This window comes from Gracilinanus agilis, chromosome 1 (genome assembly GCF_016433145.1).
Source record: "Gracilinanus agilis isolate LMUSP501 chromosome 1, AgileGrace, whole genome shotgun sequence".
NCBI classification, from domain to species: domain Eukaryota; kingdom Metazoa; phylum Chordata; class Mammalia; order Didelphimorphia; family Didelphidae; genus Gracilinanus; species Gracilinanus agilis.
The window spans coordinates 639699407-639721065 of record NC_058130.1 but is presented as its reverse complement, the minus strand read 5'-3'; the positions used below and the strand labels follow the sequence as shown (position 1 = coordinate 639721065).

At 41.0% G+C, this 21659-nt stretch overlaps 1 protein-coding gene across 1 annotated transcript in view; it reads right to left on the bottom strand.

The window, feature by feature from the left end:
• SPAG1 (sperm associated antigen 1) overlaps positions 1-21659 on the bottom strand; it is a 65400-nt gene that overhangs the window by 21182 nt on the left and 22559 nt on the right. The window contains exons 7-11 of the mRNA XM_044683947.1: positions 21523-21653; positions 19702-19808; positions 11565-11721; positions 5132-5539; positions 4585-4684 (exon numbers count right to left, since the gene is read on the bottom strand). Coding sequence (XP_044539882.1) covers positions 4585-4684; positions 5132-5539; positions 11565-11721; positions 19702-19808; positions 21523-21653 — 903 coding nt within the window. The remainder of the gene's footprint in view (positions 1-4584; positions 4685-5131; positions 5540-11564; positions 11722-19701; positions 19809-21522; positions 21654-21659) is intronic.

The following is a 21659-nucleotide window of genomic DNA, read 5'->3' as shown; positions in this document are numbered from 1 at the left end:
GGAAAAAGACCATAGAAGGCCTTACGTGCCTTACATGTACTATAAACCATTGCCATTTGTATTATAAACTATGGCCACTTAGGAACTACAGAAAAGTTTTTAGGCAGGGGAATGTCATGACCAGACCTCTGGTTTAGGAAGATTATTCTGGCAGCTTCATAAAGGACAAGCTGGAGAAGGGAAGAGACCAGAGGCAGAGAGACAAGTTAGGAAACCAGTGCAACAGTCCAGGCAAGAAGTGATATAGACCTGAAATGGGGGGAGTAAAAAGGGAAGATAAGTAATAGATGGAAGCCTTGAGATTTCAGAGAGATCAAGAAATGCAATTTAGAGGTTCCATCTCACACCTGTCAGATGGGCAAAGCTGACTGAAAAAGAAAATGACGGATATGTACAGGGGCTACCGAAAAAAAAATATGTTCATCTATTTGTGGTTGGAGCAATAAACCAGTTTAACTATTCTGGAAAGTAATTTGGAATTATACTCTAAAAGCTGTTCAAGTGTGCACCCTCTGAGCCCATGATACAACTACTAGATCTATAACCCAAAGAAATCAAAAGAGTGAAAGGGTCTTTAAATATAAAAATAGTCATAGCTGTTCTTTTTGTGGTAGCAAAGAACTGAAACTCAGGGGGGCACCCCTCAATTGGGGATTGGCTGAAAAAATTAAGGTATATGAATATAATGGAATACTATTGTGCTATAGGAAATGATTACTTCAATTTAATTTAATTTAATTTAATTCAATTCAATAAATCTTCATTAAGCATCTACTACATGCCAGGCTGTGTACTAAGTGATGGGGACATAAAAGAGGCAAAAGACAACCTCTCCCCTCAGGGAGCTTACCCTCTAATGGGGGAAGATAATATGCAAACAAATATACACAAAGCAAGCTTTATTACAGGATAAATAAGTGCTAAGTAAGAGGAAAAGTACTGGAATTAAGATGGGTTGGGGAGACTTCTTTACCTGGGACTTAAAGGAAGCAGAGAGGTCAGTAGTTAGGGCAGAAGAAAGAAAAAATTCCAGATGTAGGGCACCGCCAGAGAAAATACCTAGAGCTGAGAGATGGAGTGTCTTGTTCAGGAAAAGCTAGGAGGTCAGGTCACCAGATCAAAGAATATACATCAGGGAATAAGGTTGAAGAAGACTGGAAAGGTAAGAGGGGGCTAAGATATAAAGGGCAGTTTTGAAAGCTAAACAGAATATTTTGTATTTGCTTCTGGAGGCAATAAATGATGAAGAGGATCATTTCAAAGAATCTTGGGGAGACTTGTATGAATTGATATAGAATGAAGTGAGCAGAACCAGGTGACCAATATGCATGGTAACAATGGCATAAAAACAATTTTGAAAGACTTAATGACTAAACAGCTCAACTCACCAAACACAATTCCAGAGGACTCATGGTGAAATATGCTACTCATCTCCTGACAAGAGGACTCAGGGTAAACAAAATGAGATTCTTTTTGTTTATGTGATTATATTTAGAAATTTGTTTTGCTAAACTAAACATACTTGTTACAAGAATTTTTTTTCTTTTTCAGGGAGATGGGTGGAAGGGATAGAAGGTGGATTTTGTTATGAAAAAAATAAACTGTGATATTCACAGATTCCTTGGTCCTTCCCCAAAATGTGGACAAGAAGAAACATGCATCTTCACCTGGTCTTAAAGGCTTAGACTTCATTCTAGATATCTCTATCTCTGGAATCTCTCACGGGGACAGGAAAGTATCTCTGTTTTGAAGAAAGAGGAAGAAAGGAGAAGGCACCACAAAAAAAGAAGAAATCCTTATTTTAAAATATCTCCTACCCTGGATACCACTACATATATTTATAAGGAATATCTGAAGGAAAAAAAAATCATCTGAGAATCCCAATGGCTTCTCTATGACTCCAGGATTAAAGACAGGGCTAACTACTTATGACCTGGTGTTTGCTACAAGAGGCATTATGCATGCTTGGTGATAAAAGTGGAATCAGGAATACCTGACACCAGCCTCAGACACATACCAGCTGGTGACCCTGGGCAAATCACTTAACTGACTGTTTGCCTGAGTTTCCTCATCTGTAAAATAGGGATCATAATAGCACCTATGTCTGTCCCAGTGTTGTCGTGAAGATCAATGATGAAAATAATTGTCAAGTGCTTAGCACAGTGCCTAGTACATGGTAAGCACGATATACATGTTAGCTGTGATGATGATGATGATGATGATGTAGTATGCCATCAAAGATTTCCATGGTTTGAGTATCACCCATTTGCCAAAACAGGCACAATTCTACTCCAAAAACATTCAAGCTAAAGACAGGATGAAATCAAACCAAGACACATCCCAATCCTCCAGAATAAACACAGGGCCGTCCTAGATTAGTTTCCTAGCTTGGGCCTAACAGCTGCTATTATCAAAAACCATTTGGAAAGAATGGATTATAGAATGCATAAACCAGTCCTTCGGCATTATACTTTAATCAGCTAAGCTAGATCCCTTACTCCTCAGACATAGCTTCTTCCAAGGACCCTCCCAGCCTGAACCAATATTACTTCCCAAGATTTGTTATCTTCTCCTAAATCAATGCCCATTCAAGAATTCTCACATTCAACCAACTTTTGAAGATAGATCTTTCAAGCCTTCTAAGCACCTAAAACTTTAACAGTGCTAACTAGTGCATGAGAGCATCTCAAAACCATGTAAAGAAAGAAATTCATTGTTTAACAGAAGTCCTGATTGTTAAAGGGCTCAAGTCTAGGCACAGAGGTCAGGATACAATGCCATTACTAGGAAAATGCACCAACAAATAAGGAAAGCAATAATATCCAGAGTACTTAGATTACACATTATCAGAAATATAGACTGCTTGAGAGACTGAAGGTTCTTGGCTTTCCATCACATAAGGCTTTGTGTCTCACAAAGCTCAAAGTGCACAAGATCTCTAGAATAGGTCTTATATTGTTTGTTTGCTCCATGGAGACAAATGCCAATTGTTCATTTTCTTAAGAACTGTGCAAAAAAAAAAAATGAAGTCTAGGGGTCAATCAGAAGTCAGTTACTTACTTGGTAATAGTTTTTTCAATACTATAAATTTTAAAACATGATTATGGCAAAATTCAAAGAATTAAAAATTTGTATAATTTAATTACAAATATTACAAAGTATTTTTGAATGATGAATAATGAGTTCTCTGACCTACTTAAGGGAGCTAATTCTCCCAATGAGAAAGAGTAAACCATTCACTTTATGGAAGTAAAGTTAATTCTTTCAGGTCTGATATACTTATTGCTCTCATGGACTTAAGAAGCACCATATTAGTCTAAGGTATGAAAAGCAAAAAGAAACTTAATATTTGTTATTCAGGTAAATATTATCCTTTCTAGGATATAACTTGGTACCAATATTAAGGTATTAAACCACATTATGATCATGCATTTGACAAATACCCACTTTTGGATTTTTTTGTATATCTACTACATATAAGCCATAGTGCTGGCAATTAATCAGAACACAAAGTTTAAATGGTATGACTGACCTCCAGAACTTTACACTCTAAAGACATGATAACATATATACAAATAGCTATAATAAAAAGTTGACTCTCACATGAGAAACATAAATGTTTAATGACTTTAATAGTGCCCTGGAGGGAATGGATGGTTTCTGACAAAATGGTAAGACAAGGTTTAGAAAAGACGGTGTCTGACCATGGTCTTGCAGAACAAGTAGGATTCTGATCAGTCATGATGGGGAAAGGCACGTCAGACAGAAGGAAAAGCATCAACAAAGGCACATAGGTGGGACAAGGCAAAGTTAAGTATGAAGAATGGGAAGGAGAAGAGTTGTTTAAAGCACTGGTTAACTAATAGGAGGGAAGGCTGGAAAGGACTTAAACACCAAGGCTCAGGAATGTAGAGTAGGAATACAAAGTTTTTGAGTAAGTGAATGCTGTAATTCTAGAATCACTGGATTTAGGGTTGGTTAGAAGGGAATTTTAAAAATAATCTAGTACAACTCCTTAATTTTGCACATAATTTTGCACTTGGACCCCGAGAGGTGAAATGGTGACACAGTAAGGAATAGCAACCAAGCCAAACCCAGGTCTAAGGCCTTTAAATCCAAAGCTCTTTTTATTATAGCACTTGATCAAAATGGTGCTTTGAGAAGATGAACCTGGCTGAAGTGTTCAGGATGGGCTGGATGGGGAAGACAGGGAGACTAGGAAGAAGTCTCTAACCATAAGTAATCTAGGCAGGAAATAGTAGATGCCAGGTTCATTATATCCACACCCACCCTTATTTCAAATCTAGCCTACAGAAAGCCTCTTCACTGGTATCTTGGCCACCAGATTCTTCCCTGTTCAATTCATCTTTTGCTTTGCCTTCAGCTGATTTTTACCAAACCACCCCAATTGCTCCATCATTCATGTGATCAAAAACTTTGAATGTTTACCCACTACCTACCAAATAAGCTACACTCCTAGGCAAGTTAGATCTTTATCAAGAAATGTCAGAAAGAAAAAACAGAGACTATATATTCAAAATGTTAAAAGCAAAAAGTCTCCAAACCCCAAAATGTGTCATTTACCTGTTACAATCTTCAACGCAGCCACTGCAGTTGCCTTCCTTGAGGTAACATGCTGCTCTATTTGAGTACAAGATACTTAGTTCATCTGTACTTTCACTTCCTAAAATTATACACAAATAGAGTTTAAATTAATTATCAAACCCCTTTTTCCTTAGAATTAAAAGACTTCGGTAGCTTCTGGGTTTCACTGCAGTGCTCCTTTTTGCTGACGGTGCAAAGCTTCCGGGGGCCAGTCTGGAATCCCTGTACTACAGCCACCAAAAAGTTAGCAATCACAGCACGGAAACCAGTACACGCAGGACTCCTTCAGTGCAAGGTTTCAAATAACTCCCTATTCCTTGCCAGTTATCACTCACATAAATCAGATCAAGCCGTCATTATTCATTACAAAGGAATTTATGGACAGTAAATTCCTGTCACTCAAAAGGGTTGGGCTTGGGTTTCTATACTGACTTCTGCAGATAAAAGTAGCCCCGGCTGTAGGTTGGCAGTGAAGTTAGACGGTCCACGAAACAGTGTCCGAGGGATCACAGGACAGACAACTCACCTAAATTAGCCCGGAGTTTTTCGATGGCCTCAGAGTATTTAAGCACTGCCTCCCCAAACTGCCCGTTCTTGAATAACTCATTGCCTTCACTTTTCAGCTGGGCAGCAGTGGCGGTGGGAAGGGGCGTCGGTGGGGGGGCCAGCCCCAGCCGGTGGTCGTCCTTGGCCTCGCTGCCCCCACCTGCGCTTCTGTCACTCCGGACGTGGCCATTGGCTCCCTCTCCGAGCCCGGGGGAGGGTTTGGAGCTCTGTCCCTCAGGGGTGCCTCCTCTCACCGTGTGAGCTCTGCACTTCTGGGTCTCCTTTCCTCGTAACTTTTTCCCATTGCCTTTGCCAGTGAGCTTGTTCTGCACGTTCCCCATGGCAGTCTTGTCACTTCTGGGCTTTCCTCCCAGGGGCACATCGCTTTCTATAAGGAAGTTGATTAAGGAGGTTAGAGTTTGCATCATCAGAAGAAACTACTGGGCACACAACACAGGGGTGTACCAGCTAGGAATCAAAGAGCACACAATTGGGCAGTCAACCTTTTGAGGAAAACTGGGATCAAAAACACGTACCTGAAGAGGCCAAACAAATGCCTAGGAGGGAGAGAGCATGTCACACTACACTAAGACGGTATTAGAGCCAAGGCTGCTTTTTCTTTGCCACCCCTGTTTCTTCTCTGGGTCTACCGAATAGCAGGTTTATGTCCTGCAATATTAACTCTTTAAATACAGGAGAGCTAATCAAAGAATGACACTAGGAACCAGTCAATAGGATTCTGCTTTTTTACTTTCAACTCTCTGTCAAATTATTGCTTAAACAATACAAGATGGTGAGAATATTTTTTTTTCCTTCCAATTATTTTTCATGAATTGACAGCTCAGCTTTAATAGTAGATATACTAAAATGACCAATAGAACTTTTAGGTAACATCAGAATTGTTCTCTACTTGCTTCCTCCTCCCATTTGCAAAATAGGAGACTAAAATGATGTTGAGTTTTGATGAATGAATTATTTTTAAATTATTTTATTGAAAAAATATAATATTCACCAAAATTTACAACATAAAATATTCAAAATTTGCATCAATCCTGGGCTCCTTGATGCCTCAGTAGTGGGAACGCCCTCTACTGACACCCATTAAACCAGTCTCAGAGTCACTTGAGGTTCAAGAAACTGCTTGTGATGATGGTGACATAGGCAGCATTTGAACATGGATCATCCTAACTCTTAGTCCAGTACTCTATCCACTAAGCCAATATAGATTTTCCTTTAAATGGCTCAAGGCTAGCTTTTATACTTGCATTTTTTCCAATACCTTCTGCATATTTATATTTCCTTTCCTTTAATTATGATTAAGAGGTATCAGGCACTCATTTCTTTTATAGTTTAGTATCATTTTTTAAAAATCCTTACCTTCTGTATCAAAATTGGTAAGGGCTAGGATGTTGGAGTTAAGTGATTTGCCCAGGGTCACCCAGCTAGGAAGTGTCTGAGGTCAAATTTGAACCCAGGACCTCTAGACTTGGCTCTTAATCCACTGAGCCAACTAGCTACTCCCTCCATCATCTTATTTTTAAAACATGTATACTATATACAAATATTATATCAGTAGACACCTTATATCATTTTTTTTTTCAAAAGTAGGGGGTCCAGATGACAGTCTTTCAAATCTATGTTTTCACTTTTTAAAACATATAATGCATAGTCAATAGTCATATTACTGTTCTCTCTTACATTAGAAAATGTTTCTCCCAAATAGGATGCCCTTCTCTTGCATATTTGCCTATCCAAATCTTCTACCCCTTTTCAAAAGACCTGTTGAGAGGCATGAGTGTATAATAAAAGGCTATTATCTGAAGCCAGAAAAGCTGTTTTGAAATCCTGATTCTGCTATTACTCCCTTGGTAAACTTGGGCAACTCTTTTTCTCTTTAGTCTCCTCATCTATAAAATGAAGGGGATGACTTCTAGCAACCACTCCACCTCTAAGTCCTATAACTCATCTTCTCACAGAAAATATTCAAGACTAGAAAAGATTTCTTAACTTGCCATCAACCTGGCTTTGGAAATATTTGAGGGGGGCAGCTGGATGGCTTGGTGGATTGAGAATGAGGGTTAGAGACGAGAGGTCCTAGGTTTAAACCTGACCTCAGACACTTCCTTGCTGTGTGACCCTGGGCAAGTCACTTAACCTCCATTGCCTAGCCCTTACCACTCTTATGCCTTGGATTTGAGAACTGTTAAATAAACTAGTGCTATTAACTACAGACCATGACTATATGCAAAAATCTCTAGCTAGAATTATTTACAATTGAATTATAAGGCTTTACCTAACTTCAAATATATTATTACTAATAATGTCACACTTAGTTTATATGATGATTGGTTTGCTTCAAAGCAAAGCCCTAATTTGTAATTTTGACTAGAAATATCATTTAATGTGTTTTATAGGTGGTGAAACCAATATATGGAATGAAGGGAACTAGAAACATTTAGCATCCTGAATTGGGTTTCTTGAGATTGGGATGTTTTCTCTAGAAAAATCAGTAAAAGGTCACTTAAATTAGTCATTCAGTTTAAAAATTCATGACCAAATAATGTTCTTTTTATGGGCAATCAATCAATAAGCATTTATTAAGCACCTACTATGTGAAAAGCAGTAAGATCCAAATAAGCATACAAAGCCTATGATTTAGTCTCCTTGGCTAAAAGTGTATCATTATGGGCCCTAAATATAGCCACTCTGGTATACTTAATTTGGTCTCTCCTACCCATACATCTACCAAAAACTAATATAGTCAGGATGGGTGGAGGCACAATTAGTACCAGTGGAAACCCAGCCTTCATGCCTTCTTTTCCACCCCTTGTCACCACCCTTGTCTGTTCATGTACAGCAACAACCTCCCAACTGGTCTTTTGGCCTACAATTGCTTCTCTCTCCAATACATGCCACACACCCAAGCCAAATAATTCTCAAAATACTAAGTCTTTTATGTCATCCTCTTGTTTGAGAATGGCCTGTTGGATGGCTCTCCAGTGCTCTGAGGATAAAGTTCAAACTATTCTGTTTGGCAACTACCTACTTACCTATTCAACTTCCACTCCCACCTGGTCAGCCTCCTCACTGGCCCCTTTGCTCTAGATCTTTGCTCCCGGTTACTTCCCCAACCTAAAATGCCCTTCCCTAGCCCCTTTGTCAGTCCAAATCCTAGCCCCCTCTTCTAGGAGCCCTGCCCCGACCACTCCAAGCCCATGCTGATTTCTCCCTTCCCTATATTCTATTTATTGTCTCTACCTCTCATCCTGGCATTTAATGAAAAACTATTCTGCACTATAAAAGCCTGTCAGTTTCTAGTATTTGTCCATTAAAATTTTAGAAATTAAGAGCAAAGCTCTCTTCATGTGGCCCTGTTGAAGCTAGAGGAAAAATGTTTTAACCTTCTCAAGAGAATTATGCTTTCTTAAGATTTGATTTTAAGCCCTAGAAGCGAGTTTTAATACCCTTTCTTACTAAAGGGGATCAGAGATGACCTAGTTTATAAACTGCCATCACATAAGAGAAAACTAAGATGTGGCAAGGCTCTAACAGGCTCAGGAGGAGATCTGGTAGGTAAACAAATAAAAAACATAATGAACAATGAATGGTAGCACCTGGAACAGCAATAACCGAAAGGGTCAACTCTCCAGAACCAGCAAAATCTTCCTTGGTGTGAAAAAACAAACATGGATGTCAAAATTCATCTAAGGTTTTTTTTTTCTCCCATTAGTCTGAGGAGGAAGTTTTGTATTCAAGTGCTAAGCAATTGAAATGAAGGAAAGGACTATTTCATTTCTAGTTTTGAATCCTCAGCCCCCAGCATTATATATTAAGAAATATATAATTAATTTTATATTATAAATAAAATTATATATTATATAAACTTTTATAATTATACTTAATAAATATGCTTGATTGACTCATTGGTCCTCCCATCATCCTGTCTCTTCTGAGAATCGCCACAGGAATGGGACGCTTCTAGTCTTTCACATATGCCTGCCTTTCAACTTAACTTCACCTCGCTGGTATCAAGTTCTCTAGAATCAAGTGTCTTTTCCTTGCTTTTTGACTGCTCCAGAAATGAACACATGCAGCTACATGCAATGAAAGAGAGTACATGTACTAAACAGGGGCATTCTCAAAGCTTAAGGGATGCTCTCAGAGTTAGGGGAGAAGACACTAGCTGGGGTGCCAGAAGTTCTCAAGTTCTCAGCCAGCCTGGGCAGGCTAAGGAAGAAGTAGCACAGCTTCTGCTCNGCATTATATATTAAGAAATATATAATTAATTTTATATTATAAATAAAATTATATATTATATAAACTTTTATAATTATACTTAATAAATATGCTTGATTGACTCATTGGTCCTCCCATCATCCTGTCTCTTCTGAGAATCGCCACAGGAATGGGACGCTTCTAGTCTTTCACATATGCCTGCCTTTCAACTTAACTTCACCTCGCTGGTATCAAGTTCTCTAGAATCAAGTGTCTTTTCCTTGCTTTTTGACTGCTCCAGAAATGAACACATGCAGCTACATGCAATGAAAGAGAGTACATGTACTAAACAGGGGCATTCTCAAAGCTTAAGGGATGCTCTCAGAGTTAGGGGAGAAGACACTAGCTGGGGTGCCAGAAGTTCTCAAGTTCTCAGCCAGCCTGGGCAGGCTAAGGAAGAAGTAGCACAGCTTCTGCTCTGGTACGTGGTATATACCTGGAGGGTTTAAGCTGCTGGATGCTGAAAGAGGAGTAGATTAAGAAACAAAAGACCAGACCTGGTGCTCAGTGGTGGGGAGAGTGTGGAAGCTGCAGAGAGTAAAGACCAGATGTTGCCTCCGCCCCCAAACCTAATCCTTTCGCTTTGGCTCTCTCCTCCCCTCCCCTCCCTCTCTTAAGGAAGTTCTCCCCTTCCTTTCCTGCCTTTCTTTGATCTTCCTCTTTTTTCTATTTCTTTCTATCATAATAAGCCATTTTATGAAACTGAAAGGCTTCAAAATTATTTGTTGTATTTACTAAGTGAACGTTTACATTCTTTGTGGCTCATTAGGACTAGGGATTGTTTTTCTAGAGGTTATACTGTTTTTCTAGAGGTTTATCTTCTTTGATTACGGATTGTTTTTCTAGAGGTTAATTACTTCAGTGGATTCTTACAACTCTGAGAGGCAGGTGATACTATCATCATCATTTTACAGCTGAGGAGACTGAGGCACCTGCAACTCAGGTAATTGACTTCAGGCCCACCTGCTTCATCCACTGCACCACCTAGCTTTTATTTACTGAGGATCACTTTCCTTTTAAAAAATACTTCAGGGGCAGCTGGATAGCTCAGTGGAGTGAGAGTCAGGCCTAGAGATAGGAGGTCCTAGGTTCAAACCCGGCCTCAGCCACTTCCCAGCTATGTGACCCTGGGCAAGTCACTTGACCCCCATTGCCCACTCTTCCACCTATGAGACAATACACCGAAAGTACAAGGGTTTAAAAAAAATACTTCATCTCTTATAAAGTGAATTTATCTCTTATAATAACTCAGATTTAAAGAGATTTAGTAATTTCCCAAGCTTTTCCTCCTAACAGCCTTGTTTAGCATCATTTCCCTCATTTTCCTAGTGAGGAGACTGAGGCTAGTACTAGCTCAAGGTAACCCAAGTGTCAGATACAGGTTTTAAATCCAGTTCATAGCATAGAAAGAGCACTGCTTTCATAGTCCTGGCAGAGGGACTCCTGGGAGATTATCTCAAGCCTAGGATCTCTGTCGTTTATTACCTATATGATCTTAGGCAAGTTATTTAACTTCTCCCTGACAGATCTCTATCTGTGATTCTATGATCTTCTAAGTTCAAGTTTAGTTCTTTCACTGCCTTTCTTTGGGATCCATAATTTATTTTTGGAAGTATAACCTTTTCCACATTGCTTCTCTTGGTATCTTTTATTTTTGAAAGGAGAACTTTTTAAAGAGGCAAAAAATACTAATGCTTCATTAATTCACCCAGTTTAAGGATGTGTATGGGCTATCCACACAATCTTTTTTTTTTTCTTTTCTAGTCAATTCCCCCATTTGTCACTAAGTAAATGGCATTAAAACATCCATATGAGACTAAAATTTTTGTTTTACTTACATATGATGGTGTTATAATGGCATAGCCATAGTTTCATCTAAAAGATATGATGCTCAGGAATGAAAAAAAGTAATTAAAAGAGGGAAAAATTTGGGATTACTGGAAGAACTAGAAAAAGTAAAAACAAACAAACTCCCTCCCCAAAAAACTTGAATGGTAATTTTCAAAACAAAAAATATAGCTGAAATGAACCTGTGGAAACCCATGTCCTTTTCCATACTAACTGAAAAATATAGCCAAACTAAATCCTTTAAATGTATTTTTTTTCTCATAGAACAACTGAAAAAAAAGATATTTTACTCTTATCTCCACTGCCATTTTCATGTTCTCCACTTCTTTTTCCATCTTCATCCTCTGAATCCTCTACTTCCTGAATAACCATTCTCTTCCCTTTGGTTTTGGGAGCAGATTCAGGCTGAGGCTTGTTCAGTTCTTTTTCAACTTCTGACAAGATTTTCTGTAATGTGATTTTCATGTTAGGAAAATGTTTTACATTAATAATAAAAAACCAAAGCATTTTCAAGTTTAAAAAAGTCAATAAAGTGAATCCCATTTTCCCAGTATAGTATCAGAGAATCTCCTAGGTATTAAGGGCCTTAAAAAGGGATCATTGTTTCCAAACCCACCCATGAAGCACCAGTCCTCTACACAACATCTCTGACAAGTGGCCTAACCAGCCAGCTTTTGTTTAAATACTTCTAGTGTCAAGGAATCCACAACCTAACTGAGGAAACTATCCTATTTGGAAGCAGTTTAAACGACAAGAAATTTATATTGACCCCAAAATTACCTCTCTGTTACTTTTGCCCATTTGGTCTTAATTATGTCTTCTGAAGCAATGAAGTGTGACTATAAAAAGATCTTTCCAAAAAGAACAGGGGCAGAGAGATTCAAAGCTAATTCCTCTTATGTAGGATAGGCCTTCAAATATTTGAAAACTATCACATTCCCTCAAGTCGCTTTTCAGAAGCTAAAAATATTTAAGCTTTGTAATTGCTAGATGTTAAACGAGCCTTGACTACTCCTCTAGATTCTATCCAATCTGTCAAGGTTTCTTTTAAAATGGGCCACCCAGAAGGGAACACAGTGTTCCAAATGTTGTCTGCTCTGAGTGAAGCACAGTGGGATTATTCTCCTTTGTTCTGGACATTATCTACCAACACCTGCATGATGTGACCTGAACCAACAACATTCTACCAGAATGTCATTTGCGGGGAGGGGTCAGATTTCATTGGCATAGGGATGTCCCTGGGATGAGGAAACACCCCTCCTCCTCCCTTTGCAACCCAGAGTCTTAGAGAGGAACCTGGCAGTGATGGTGGGAGCTCCGGGGCTAAGTGCTTTGGTCAGTTTGTCTAAGAGGTGGATCTTGAACCCAGGTCTTCTTGATTCTGAGACTGGTGAGCTACCTACTACACCAGGCTCTCATATCATAAGAAGGTTGTTAAGACATTATAAATACAAATTCACAAAATCCTGCTAAACCATCTCTAGTTAACAGATCAGATGGTCTGCAACCAGGAGTTAGCCCAAGGAGTGTTAACTCCCGTAGGGATCCTCTGCTTACCATCACTACATTGCTTCTTGGATGGCCCCAAATTTTGTGCCTATGGAAGTAATCATTCCCTGTCATGCTGTTTCACCTAACATCTTAATACAGAATTTTCGTGGATTAAATTAATGACATTGTAGGAGGGATGTCTCAGCTTCTTTTAATAGAATCTAATATTTAACCTAGTTTATTATTTTATTTGGATAGCACACTGGGCCTGGAGTCAGGAAGACCCGAGTTCAGTTCTGGTCCGCGATGCTTACTAGCTCTGTGATCCTCAGTTAGCCTGTTTGCCTCAGTTTTCTTAACTGTAGACCAGGGATCAGAACAGTACCAAACTCATGGGGCGGTTGTGAGAATTACATGAGACCCCATTTGTAAAGCACTTAGCACAGTCCCTGGCACAGAGCAGACATTCTAGGATGGCTTATCTCCTTCTCTTTCCCCTATCTGGGATTCTTGGGATGCCGGTGCTGCCAGGCCGGAGAGGGAGCCTAGCTCCCCACCCGAAGCGTTCTAGTGGGAGGCCCACTTTCCATTTTCCATTGGCCCCTTTTTAATGGAGGTGGGAATACCAAATGGGGAAGCATCCCCAGCTGACAAGGCCTGACCCCTCATGCAAACAGCGAGGTACTAGGTCTGGCACATCACAATGCAGGCAGTAAGCCCTTTGGCCTGCCCTGGCTCTCTCAGATGGCCCAGAAGCACACTCAGCTTTTCTGTAAAAGCAGGATCATGTCCATGCACAATGCACAAACATTGGAGTCCCTTCAGGGAGATGCCACAGTGTGTCCTCGCCCAGGTTCCTGCAGGCCACACAGCACTTTAGGAAGGCCATTCTCTGGAGAAGGGTGGCTGCCTCTCTTCCTGCGGAGATCTCTTCTGGTGTTCTCTTCGCAGCCCAAGGGTGGCGGTGGGGCTCCTCTTTGAGTGAGGCCTACCCCACTCTGTGGCATTCATCTGATCCACAAAACTTCTGTGCCAAGATGGGAGGTACCACGGCAATGCAGGAATCATGAGTTTGAAGCTGAGGCTGCCAGGTTTAGGACGCCCTTTAGGGCCACATCCATTGCTCCTAGGAACCATTTTCATTCCTTCAGAATGTGGCCTGGTTTTTCAACCAAGTTTTCTTTTTCCTTTTTTTTTTTCAACCAAGTTTTCTGATGAATTAAACTATAAGGAAACAAATCACAGTGCTGGAACACTAATTTCTGCCTGGAGTGATGATCCTGGAATACTCTCCAAGCTAAAATCCACTCAGCAAGTTTAACTCTCCTGGGCCTGAGCCAAAAGAAGGCCACCCTCTGGAACACCTTCACCAATTTTGCTAAAACATCTTTCTTTGAAGCCACTTCCAGAAAAGCTAATCATACTTTATATGCAAGTTAGTTCAAGAAGTGGACAGAATCCTGGACTTAAAGAGTCAGAAAGACTTGAGTTCAAATCCAGCTTCAGATACTTCTTAGCTGTATGATCCAGGCAAATTCCCTAATTTCTATCCAGCTCAGTTTCCTCAACTATAAAATAGGGGTCATCCTAGCAGCTGCCTTAAAAGGTGGCTGTGAGGATTCAATGAGATCCTATTTGTAAAGTGTTTGCCTTGGTCTATGGAACATTGGAGAACTCCTGCCCACTGACATCCGGGTCTCTGAGGGTCAAAGTCCACGTCTGCTCCTCCTGAGCCCCACAAAAATATTTTTATTTTTACTCGTCAGTCAGAGGACACAAGTCGTTCAGAGGCAGGCAAAGGGATTTAATAGCATAGTAAGAAAAGGAACAATAAAACATCTATTCCATGTATATAGTGATACCTGGGGATTTCAGCTCATGTGGAGATGCTCTGGAGAGGTCTTTGGAGCATGTCCAGATGGCCTAAAATGGATGTTTCTTCAATCCCCTACGATGTGGGTGGGGGGAAGCCTCCTTTGGCTGGCTGGCTGCTTACATTATATAAACTTTTTTAAAACTTTACATCTGTTTTAGAATCCTGTCTTAGAATCCATACTAAGTATTGGTTCCAATGCAGAAGAGTGGTAAGGGTTAAGATTAAGACAACAGGGTAAGATGACTTGTCCAGGGTCACACAGTACGGGAAGGGTCTGAGACCAAATTTGAACTCAGAACTTCCCAACTCCAGGCCTGGCTCTAAACCTACTGAGCCACTCAGCTGCCCCTCTACCTATGTCTTTAAAACTGGTAAGACAGAGCTGTCCTCTTCCCTGTGTGTGCTCCTCCCTGCAGGCCACGAGAAGGCAAGGACTTTTGTTCCATTGCCCCTTCTCTGTTATCCAGGGAGCCTGGGAGCATTTGTTCCTGGTCTGCCCTCTGTTCTCCTCAGTTTCAGGTGCTGGAGGGGTTCCCTACAAGCCTGGAAGTTCAAGCTATAGCAACTGGAGCCAGGATTGCAAGTGGACTGAGACAGCCACCAGCCCCACATGGAAGCCCTGAAAGGCGAGGGTGCCTGAGACTTGCCACTGTAATGGGGGAAAAGAGTTTTTTGGGTTGAATATATTGAGGATTGGTCGCCAGAGGATTGAACAATTACCAATCCTCAATTAAGAATAATCTCAAGTCAAAATTGACTTTTATGGAAGTTTATTTACAATTAAGAAGAGAGAGAAAGTAGGAAAATTAGAGAGAGAATAAGATAGGATAAGTGATCTAACACACCGAGTAAATTGCTCTGGCCCCTGGCTCAAACCAGGCAGATTTCACTAGTCCTTAATTGGAAAAGATCAAACCTTGAGTGGAGGGCTGGAGGCCCCAAGGCCCAGGAGGCGTATGAAGCAAAGCTTCAGTCACAGAGTCTCTTTGAAAGGAAAGTTCCTTAAGAGAAGTTCAGGAAGATTCAGTCTTAACACTCACCACATGGAACAATCTCGGTCATGAACAAGCAGAGCTCCCTCAGGTCCCCTTCACAAAACCAGAAGACCCCTGACTCCTCCAACTCTCTCTTTTTAAAGGGGTCTCTTATGCATCACTTCCTGTGCCTCCCTCCTAGTTTGTGTGCCCAATCACAACAGATGCTTCTCTTAGGACTGCCTAGGGGTCAGTCAGTCTATTCTGATTGTCACCCACTCTAGCACACGTGGGTTACAGACCTCCCAAAATTGGAGATGTTTTCACCTTTGGTGATTAAATCTAAAGATGGGCAGTGTAGACTTAATCTAATTATCACACCACCAAAAGGGGTTTGGAACTTGGAACAGGAAGGGCTCAGCAGGAAGCCAAGCTAAGCCAGGAGACGCTATCAGGGCAAGGTGAGCTTGACACCTTCCGCTCTTTGGGAGAGTGCATTTTTTATCTGCTATTACACCTTTTGAAGTAAATATTTGCATTAAAAGCCAACGTGACTTTTAGAGGCTAATGAGACCGGAGTGCAAAAAAGACCCTCTCTCCAATGAGGGGGCCAACATCCGTGAGGGTCAACAGCAGAGAACCTAGACACCCCTCAATCCCCTTCACGCTCTCAAGAACTCTGGAGGTGGAGTAACATGGTAAATTCGAACACCCCCAGCTTTTAGGGGGCATGGGTTCCATGAGCAGCAATGGAAATAGTAACCATCTGTCAGCAGGCACAGACCTGCAGGGCACAAGGCCAGGGACTAGAGGAGGAGGGGCCGCCCATGCTTCTGGGGGCTCCGAGGCTGCCGATCACTTCCGGTGACGTCATCAAGCGACCGCTGCTCGATTGGGTTGTGCAGGGACTCTTCTGGCGGACTGCAGGTGTGTTTCCAGTCAAGGAGAGGTGATGACCCTTCTCTTTGCATCCAGTGAAGGGATAACTCCTCCGATCCTAGGGCTTACCCAGTGAAAGTCGTGTGGACTTCCGCATTGGATAGTTGCAGTTCCAAAGTGTAGAAAAGCACTCAGGGCTCACCTCTGCTTCGTGCCTGCTTCTACTGCTCTCCCTGCTAAGTCCTTAGTGGATGCGTTTCCTCTTCCCGCTAAGAGAAAGCCTGCAGTCATTTCTTAGGGTTTGAAAGCTTTTTTTGAAAAGCAAACCCTTCCCACTCACCATCACTCCATGCCCACAGCTCTCAAATCTTCCTCTCTGGTCCTGATCTCTCCGCTGGCCTCCAACTTCCAATCTCCAAATGCCTTTTGGATTCCTCCTAATGGATGTTGGGGAGAACTCTTCAGTAAAACGTGCCCAAGGCATAACTCATTATGTTTCCCTACAATCGTCCCCAGCTCCTACCTTCTCTGATAAGAGAGGGATGCACCATCTCCTCGGTCCCTCGGGCTCACTTCCTGGCCGCCATCCTAGACTCCTCACGCTCTCATCCCCCCAAAAAGGCCAAAATCAGCCTTGCAGCACCTCTCCTCCGACACTGCCACCTCTCTGGGGCAGACCTTCACTACGGCTGGGTCCGTCTGCCCCAAGCCTCTCTGCTCACGGAGTCATCCTTCATTCAGTCACCAGGGATATTCCTGACACGTCCGTTTGACCATCTGGCCTGCCTCCTGCCCTCCTGAGCCCCCACAACTCACTAAATTCCAGGGGCTTCCTCCCACCTCTAGGATCCAACACCAAATACTGTGTCTGGCATTCAAAGCTCTTCATGATATAGCCGTCTTTACTTTTCCAGTCTTCTCACAGCTTATTCTCTGCCACACGTCCATCCAGTGGCAACAACTTCGTGGATGTGCCATGAATAAGACACTTCATCGGCCAATTCCCGACATTTTCATTCTGTCCCACGCCTGAAACACAATCTCCTCGTCACCTACTGGCTTCCTTTATGTGCCAACTAAAATACCATCTTCTGCAGGCAGCTTTTCCCAACAACTCCTATGTAACGCCTTTCCTCTCCCAATGACCTCCTATTTGTCCTGTGTTTTTTTGCATGTTGTCTCCCCCTCTTCCGTAAGCTCCATGAGGGCAGAACTCTTCTGCTCCTTTTTGTGGATATAATATAGTGCCTGGGACAAAGTAGGTGCTTAATGAATGTTTACTGACTGAAGGGTCAGACTTGGGGGAAAACCACTGGTTCCGGCAAAGCCCCATTTGCTGCCCTCTGGAAGCGCAGGTCTGTTGTGTAAGTTGTGAGTCTGGAGCAATTTCCCACAGCAGACACAGGAAGGGAAGTGACCCAATCAGAAGTTTAGTAGACTTCTAGACTTCCTAGCTGGGAAAACTGAGGCCGATAAAGAGTAAGGGGCTGGCTCAGGGTCACCCGGCTAGGAAGCATCGGAAGCTGTGTTTGACCTCAGCTCTTTCCAACTCCAGTATGAATCTACAAGGCCGAATAAGGCCATGGAGGCCAGAAAAGACACCCTTCCCTCGCATCCTGCCTGGCACCTCAGAGAATCAGGGAAAGTCTTTCCAAATAATAAGGAATCCCTGTGCTCAAAGCCCACCAAAGGCCACATCCAGCAGGGTCTCTTGGCCTGCTAGGCTGTCTCCAAGAAAATGCCAAAAGAGCTAATGGTGCACTATATTTCCTGTGGATTGGCCCTGCAATCCCTGGCCCGGGGAGCTCTGGGAAAGGAGGCAGCAAGCTGTCCTGGACAGTGCCTCAAGTCACAGCTCCAATGCATATGACTGCAGGGCCCTGGGCGAGTCACTTACCCGCTCCATGGCTCAAACAACTTTTTAGGGTGTTAAGGTTTAGATCAGGAAAAAGAACTGAGGGCAGAGGATGCCAGGGAAATTCATTTGGAGAAACGAGGGGGCATAGTGGAGAGAGCCAGGCTGCACCTGGAGTCAAGAAGACTTGAAGCTGGGGGACTCTGGCAAGTCACTTCACCTCCTTTGCTTCAGTCTCATCTGTAAAATGGGGATCATAATATCACCTGCCTCTCAGGGTGATGGTAAGGATTAAATAATAAGTATAAAGTGCAGAGCAGAGTGCTTGGCACATAGTAAGTGCGATATAAATATTAGTTACTATTCATTATTATTGGCCGACCGCCTTCATTTTACAGAATAAGAAAATATGCCCAGAGAGGTGAAAAGCTTTTCCCTAGAGCATCCAAAGTGTGGAAGAATGAGGATCTAAGGCCAAATCTTCCCATTGCCATGAGAATGTTGTTTCCATTCCAGACGGCCTGCTATCAGGATCGCTGGAGAAGCAGGGCCACCCTCCTGTCCTTAATCCTTCCAACAATTTATCTATTGGAAAATGGCTCTTCATTTTATACATTTGAATCAATTCCATAGATATCTTGGATAGAAGACCTTTCCTAGAGAAACTTGCTGCAAATATTTTTCCCTCCAGTTACCTGTTTACTTTCTAATTTCTAATCTCTACTTTTCTAATTCTAAATCTGTATTAGATTTGCTTATGCGTAAACTTTAATTTTATATAATTAAAACTGTTTTATCTTGTGTGATCCTCTCTATTGCTTGCTTAATTATTGTCTTTTTTTTTTAATCTTTACCTTCTGTTTTAGAGTATTGGTTCCAAAGCAGAAGAGTGGTAAGGGCCACGGAGGGTAAGTGACTTGTCCAGGGTCGCACAGCTAGGAAGTGTCTGAGGCTACATTTGAACCCATCTCCAGGCCTGGTGCTCTATCCGCTGAGTCACCAAGCCACTTCTTATTATGAACTCTTAATAAAGTTTTTTTTTTTTTAAGGAGAAAAAAAAAGAAAAAGAAAAGTAGTTCCTACAATGCATCCTTTGCTGACATGTTGATTTTGTGTGTGTGTGTCTTTGCACACATGCATTATACATGCACATATGTGTATAATTTAAAAAACAAATATATATTTTCATTCGACTTTTGAAAAGATATTTAAATTCTATACTCTGTGTGATATCTTTCAAATGCAGAGAATCTAGCACTTGGCTTAAGTTTATTTGCTAAGGTTACTCCTCATTAATTAATAAAATTTAGGAATCTAAATGAGAGAAGGAAACAGGAGATCACTGTCTTTACCTTCGCCATAACATTATCTGGTTCGATGTTTAGCACTTTCTTCAAATCCTCTATTGCTTCGTGGTACTTCTTTTGATGTTGATACACAGTGGCACGTCGCATAAAAGCTGCAAATTTGCAAAGATTTCTTTAAGCACTTACTGTGTAGGCAGTTGTGGCTTATTTTGCAATTGAAGAAAGACTATAAATAGCACAAGACAGTTTACTCTGTAATAATTAAGGTGTACAGACATGAAACAAAAGCCATTTTCCCCATCTTGATTTTAAAAAAAATCTTTCGATAGTAACAAAAAGCAATGATGGAAAAGTTTTAGAATATCCTGGTTCTAATTTTAGTTTATTTCATATTAGTAACTCTCACATATATGGTACCATCAGTGAAATTGGAATTGCAGTTTCCAAAGTAATTGGTAAAAGGCACTTCTGACATAAAATCAGGAAAGGGTCCTTTAAATTTCATTAGTACAAAAATCAGTTAAATCTGGGGGCAAGCACTTTTATATTTATGTTAGAGCTATTGACAGCATCGCCAGTTAATAACTCCATACACTTGATGGTATACTACTGACTCCAGGAGACCCAAGGGAAAGCTTATGTAGTAATGATAATAATAATGATGATAATAATTCACACTTACATAGGACTTTAAGGTTTGCAAAGAGTATTCTTCACATCGACTTTGTAAGAGAAGAAGTATAAGCAAAATACTCCATTTTACAGATGAGTTAATACACTATGAGAGGTAAAATAACCTGCCATATTTGAATGAATATATCTTCTATTATACCAAATTGACTCTAAAAAATGAGAATTAGCGGGCAGCTAGATGGCTTAGTGAATTAAGAGCCAGGCCTAGAGACAGGAAATCCTGGTTTCAAATCTGGTTTCTTCTTAGCTATGTGACTCTGGTCAAGTCACTTAAAAACACACACACACACACACACACACACACACACACACCCTTCCTTCCCTATTCTTTGCCACTTTTTTTTTTTTTTTTAACTTTTTTAAACCCTTGTCTTCTGACTTGGAATCAATACTGTGTATTAGTTCTAAGGCAGAAGAGTGGTAAGGGTAGGCAATGGGGGTTAAGTAACTTGCCCAGGGTCACACATCTAGGAAATGTCTGAGGCCACATCTGAACCCAGGACCTCCCATCTCTGGGCCTGGCTCTCAATCCACTGAGTCACCCAGCTGCCCCTCTTTACCACTCTTTTTTGCCTTGGAACCAATACTAAGATGAAAGGTAAGGGTTTTTTTTAAAAATATAAAATAAAAATGGGAATTATTTCCTTAATAGCTTAATGTTTCATGACTTTATTACAAGTAGGATCCTAGTTTGAGAACTAGTAAATGTCTTAGTTAGAGGTTAGGACAACCCAAAGAGGCAGTGTGGAGTGAGTTCAAATCCTGCTTCAGGCACACAATAACTGTGACACTAGGCAAGTCATTTAAATACTTTATGCCTCAGTTCCTTCATCTACAAAGTGAAAGTGTTGGACTTGATGATGGCCTCTAAGGTCTTTTGCAATAAATCAAATGAACCTATGAATTCCCTCATTTTACATAAGCTGAAACTTAGGCCAAGGTCACAAAGGGAGTAGGAACAGGATTTTAATCTAGATTCTGTAACTCTAAATCCAGCTCTTTTTCTAATCAAAGATATGATTATATTACACAATTATATAATAATTCACAATATCTTAAATACTTAAAGATATTATCTAATTATATGAAGGAGATAACACAAAATTAGAAATGAAAAACAAATAGATTCTGCTGAAATTGATTTCTAAAAAGTCTTTTGGGGAATTGTTTTACCCTTTAAGTTTCCAGGTTCCAACTCCAAGACTTTTTCACAATCCTGAAGAGCGTTATTCCAGTTACTTAGCTTGATTTCTGCTTGAGCTCTGTTGTTATATGCAGCCACCATGGGAGAAACCGATATGCTCCTATAA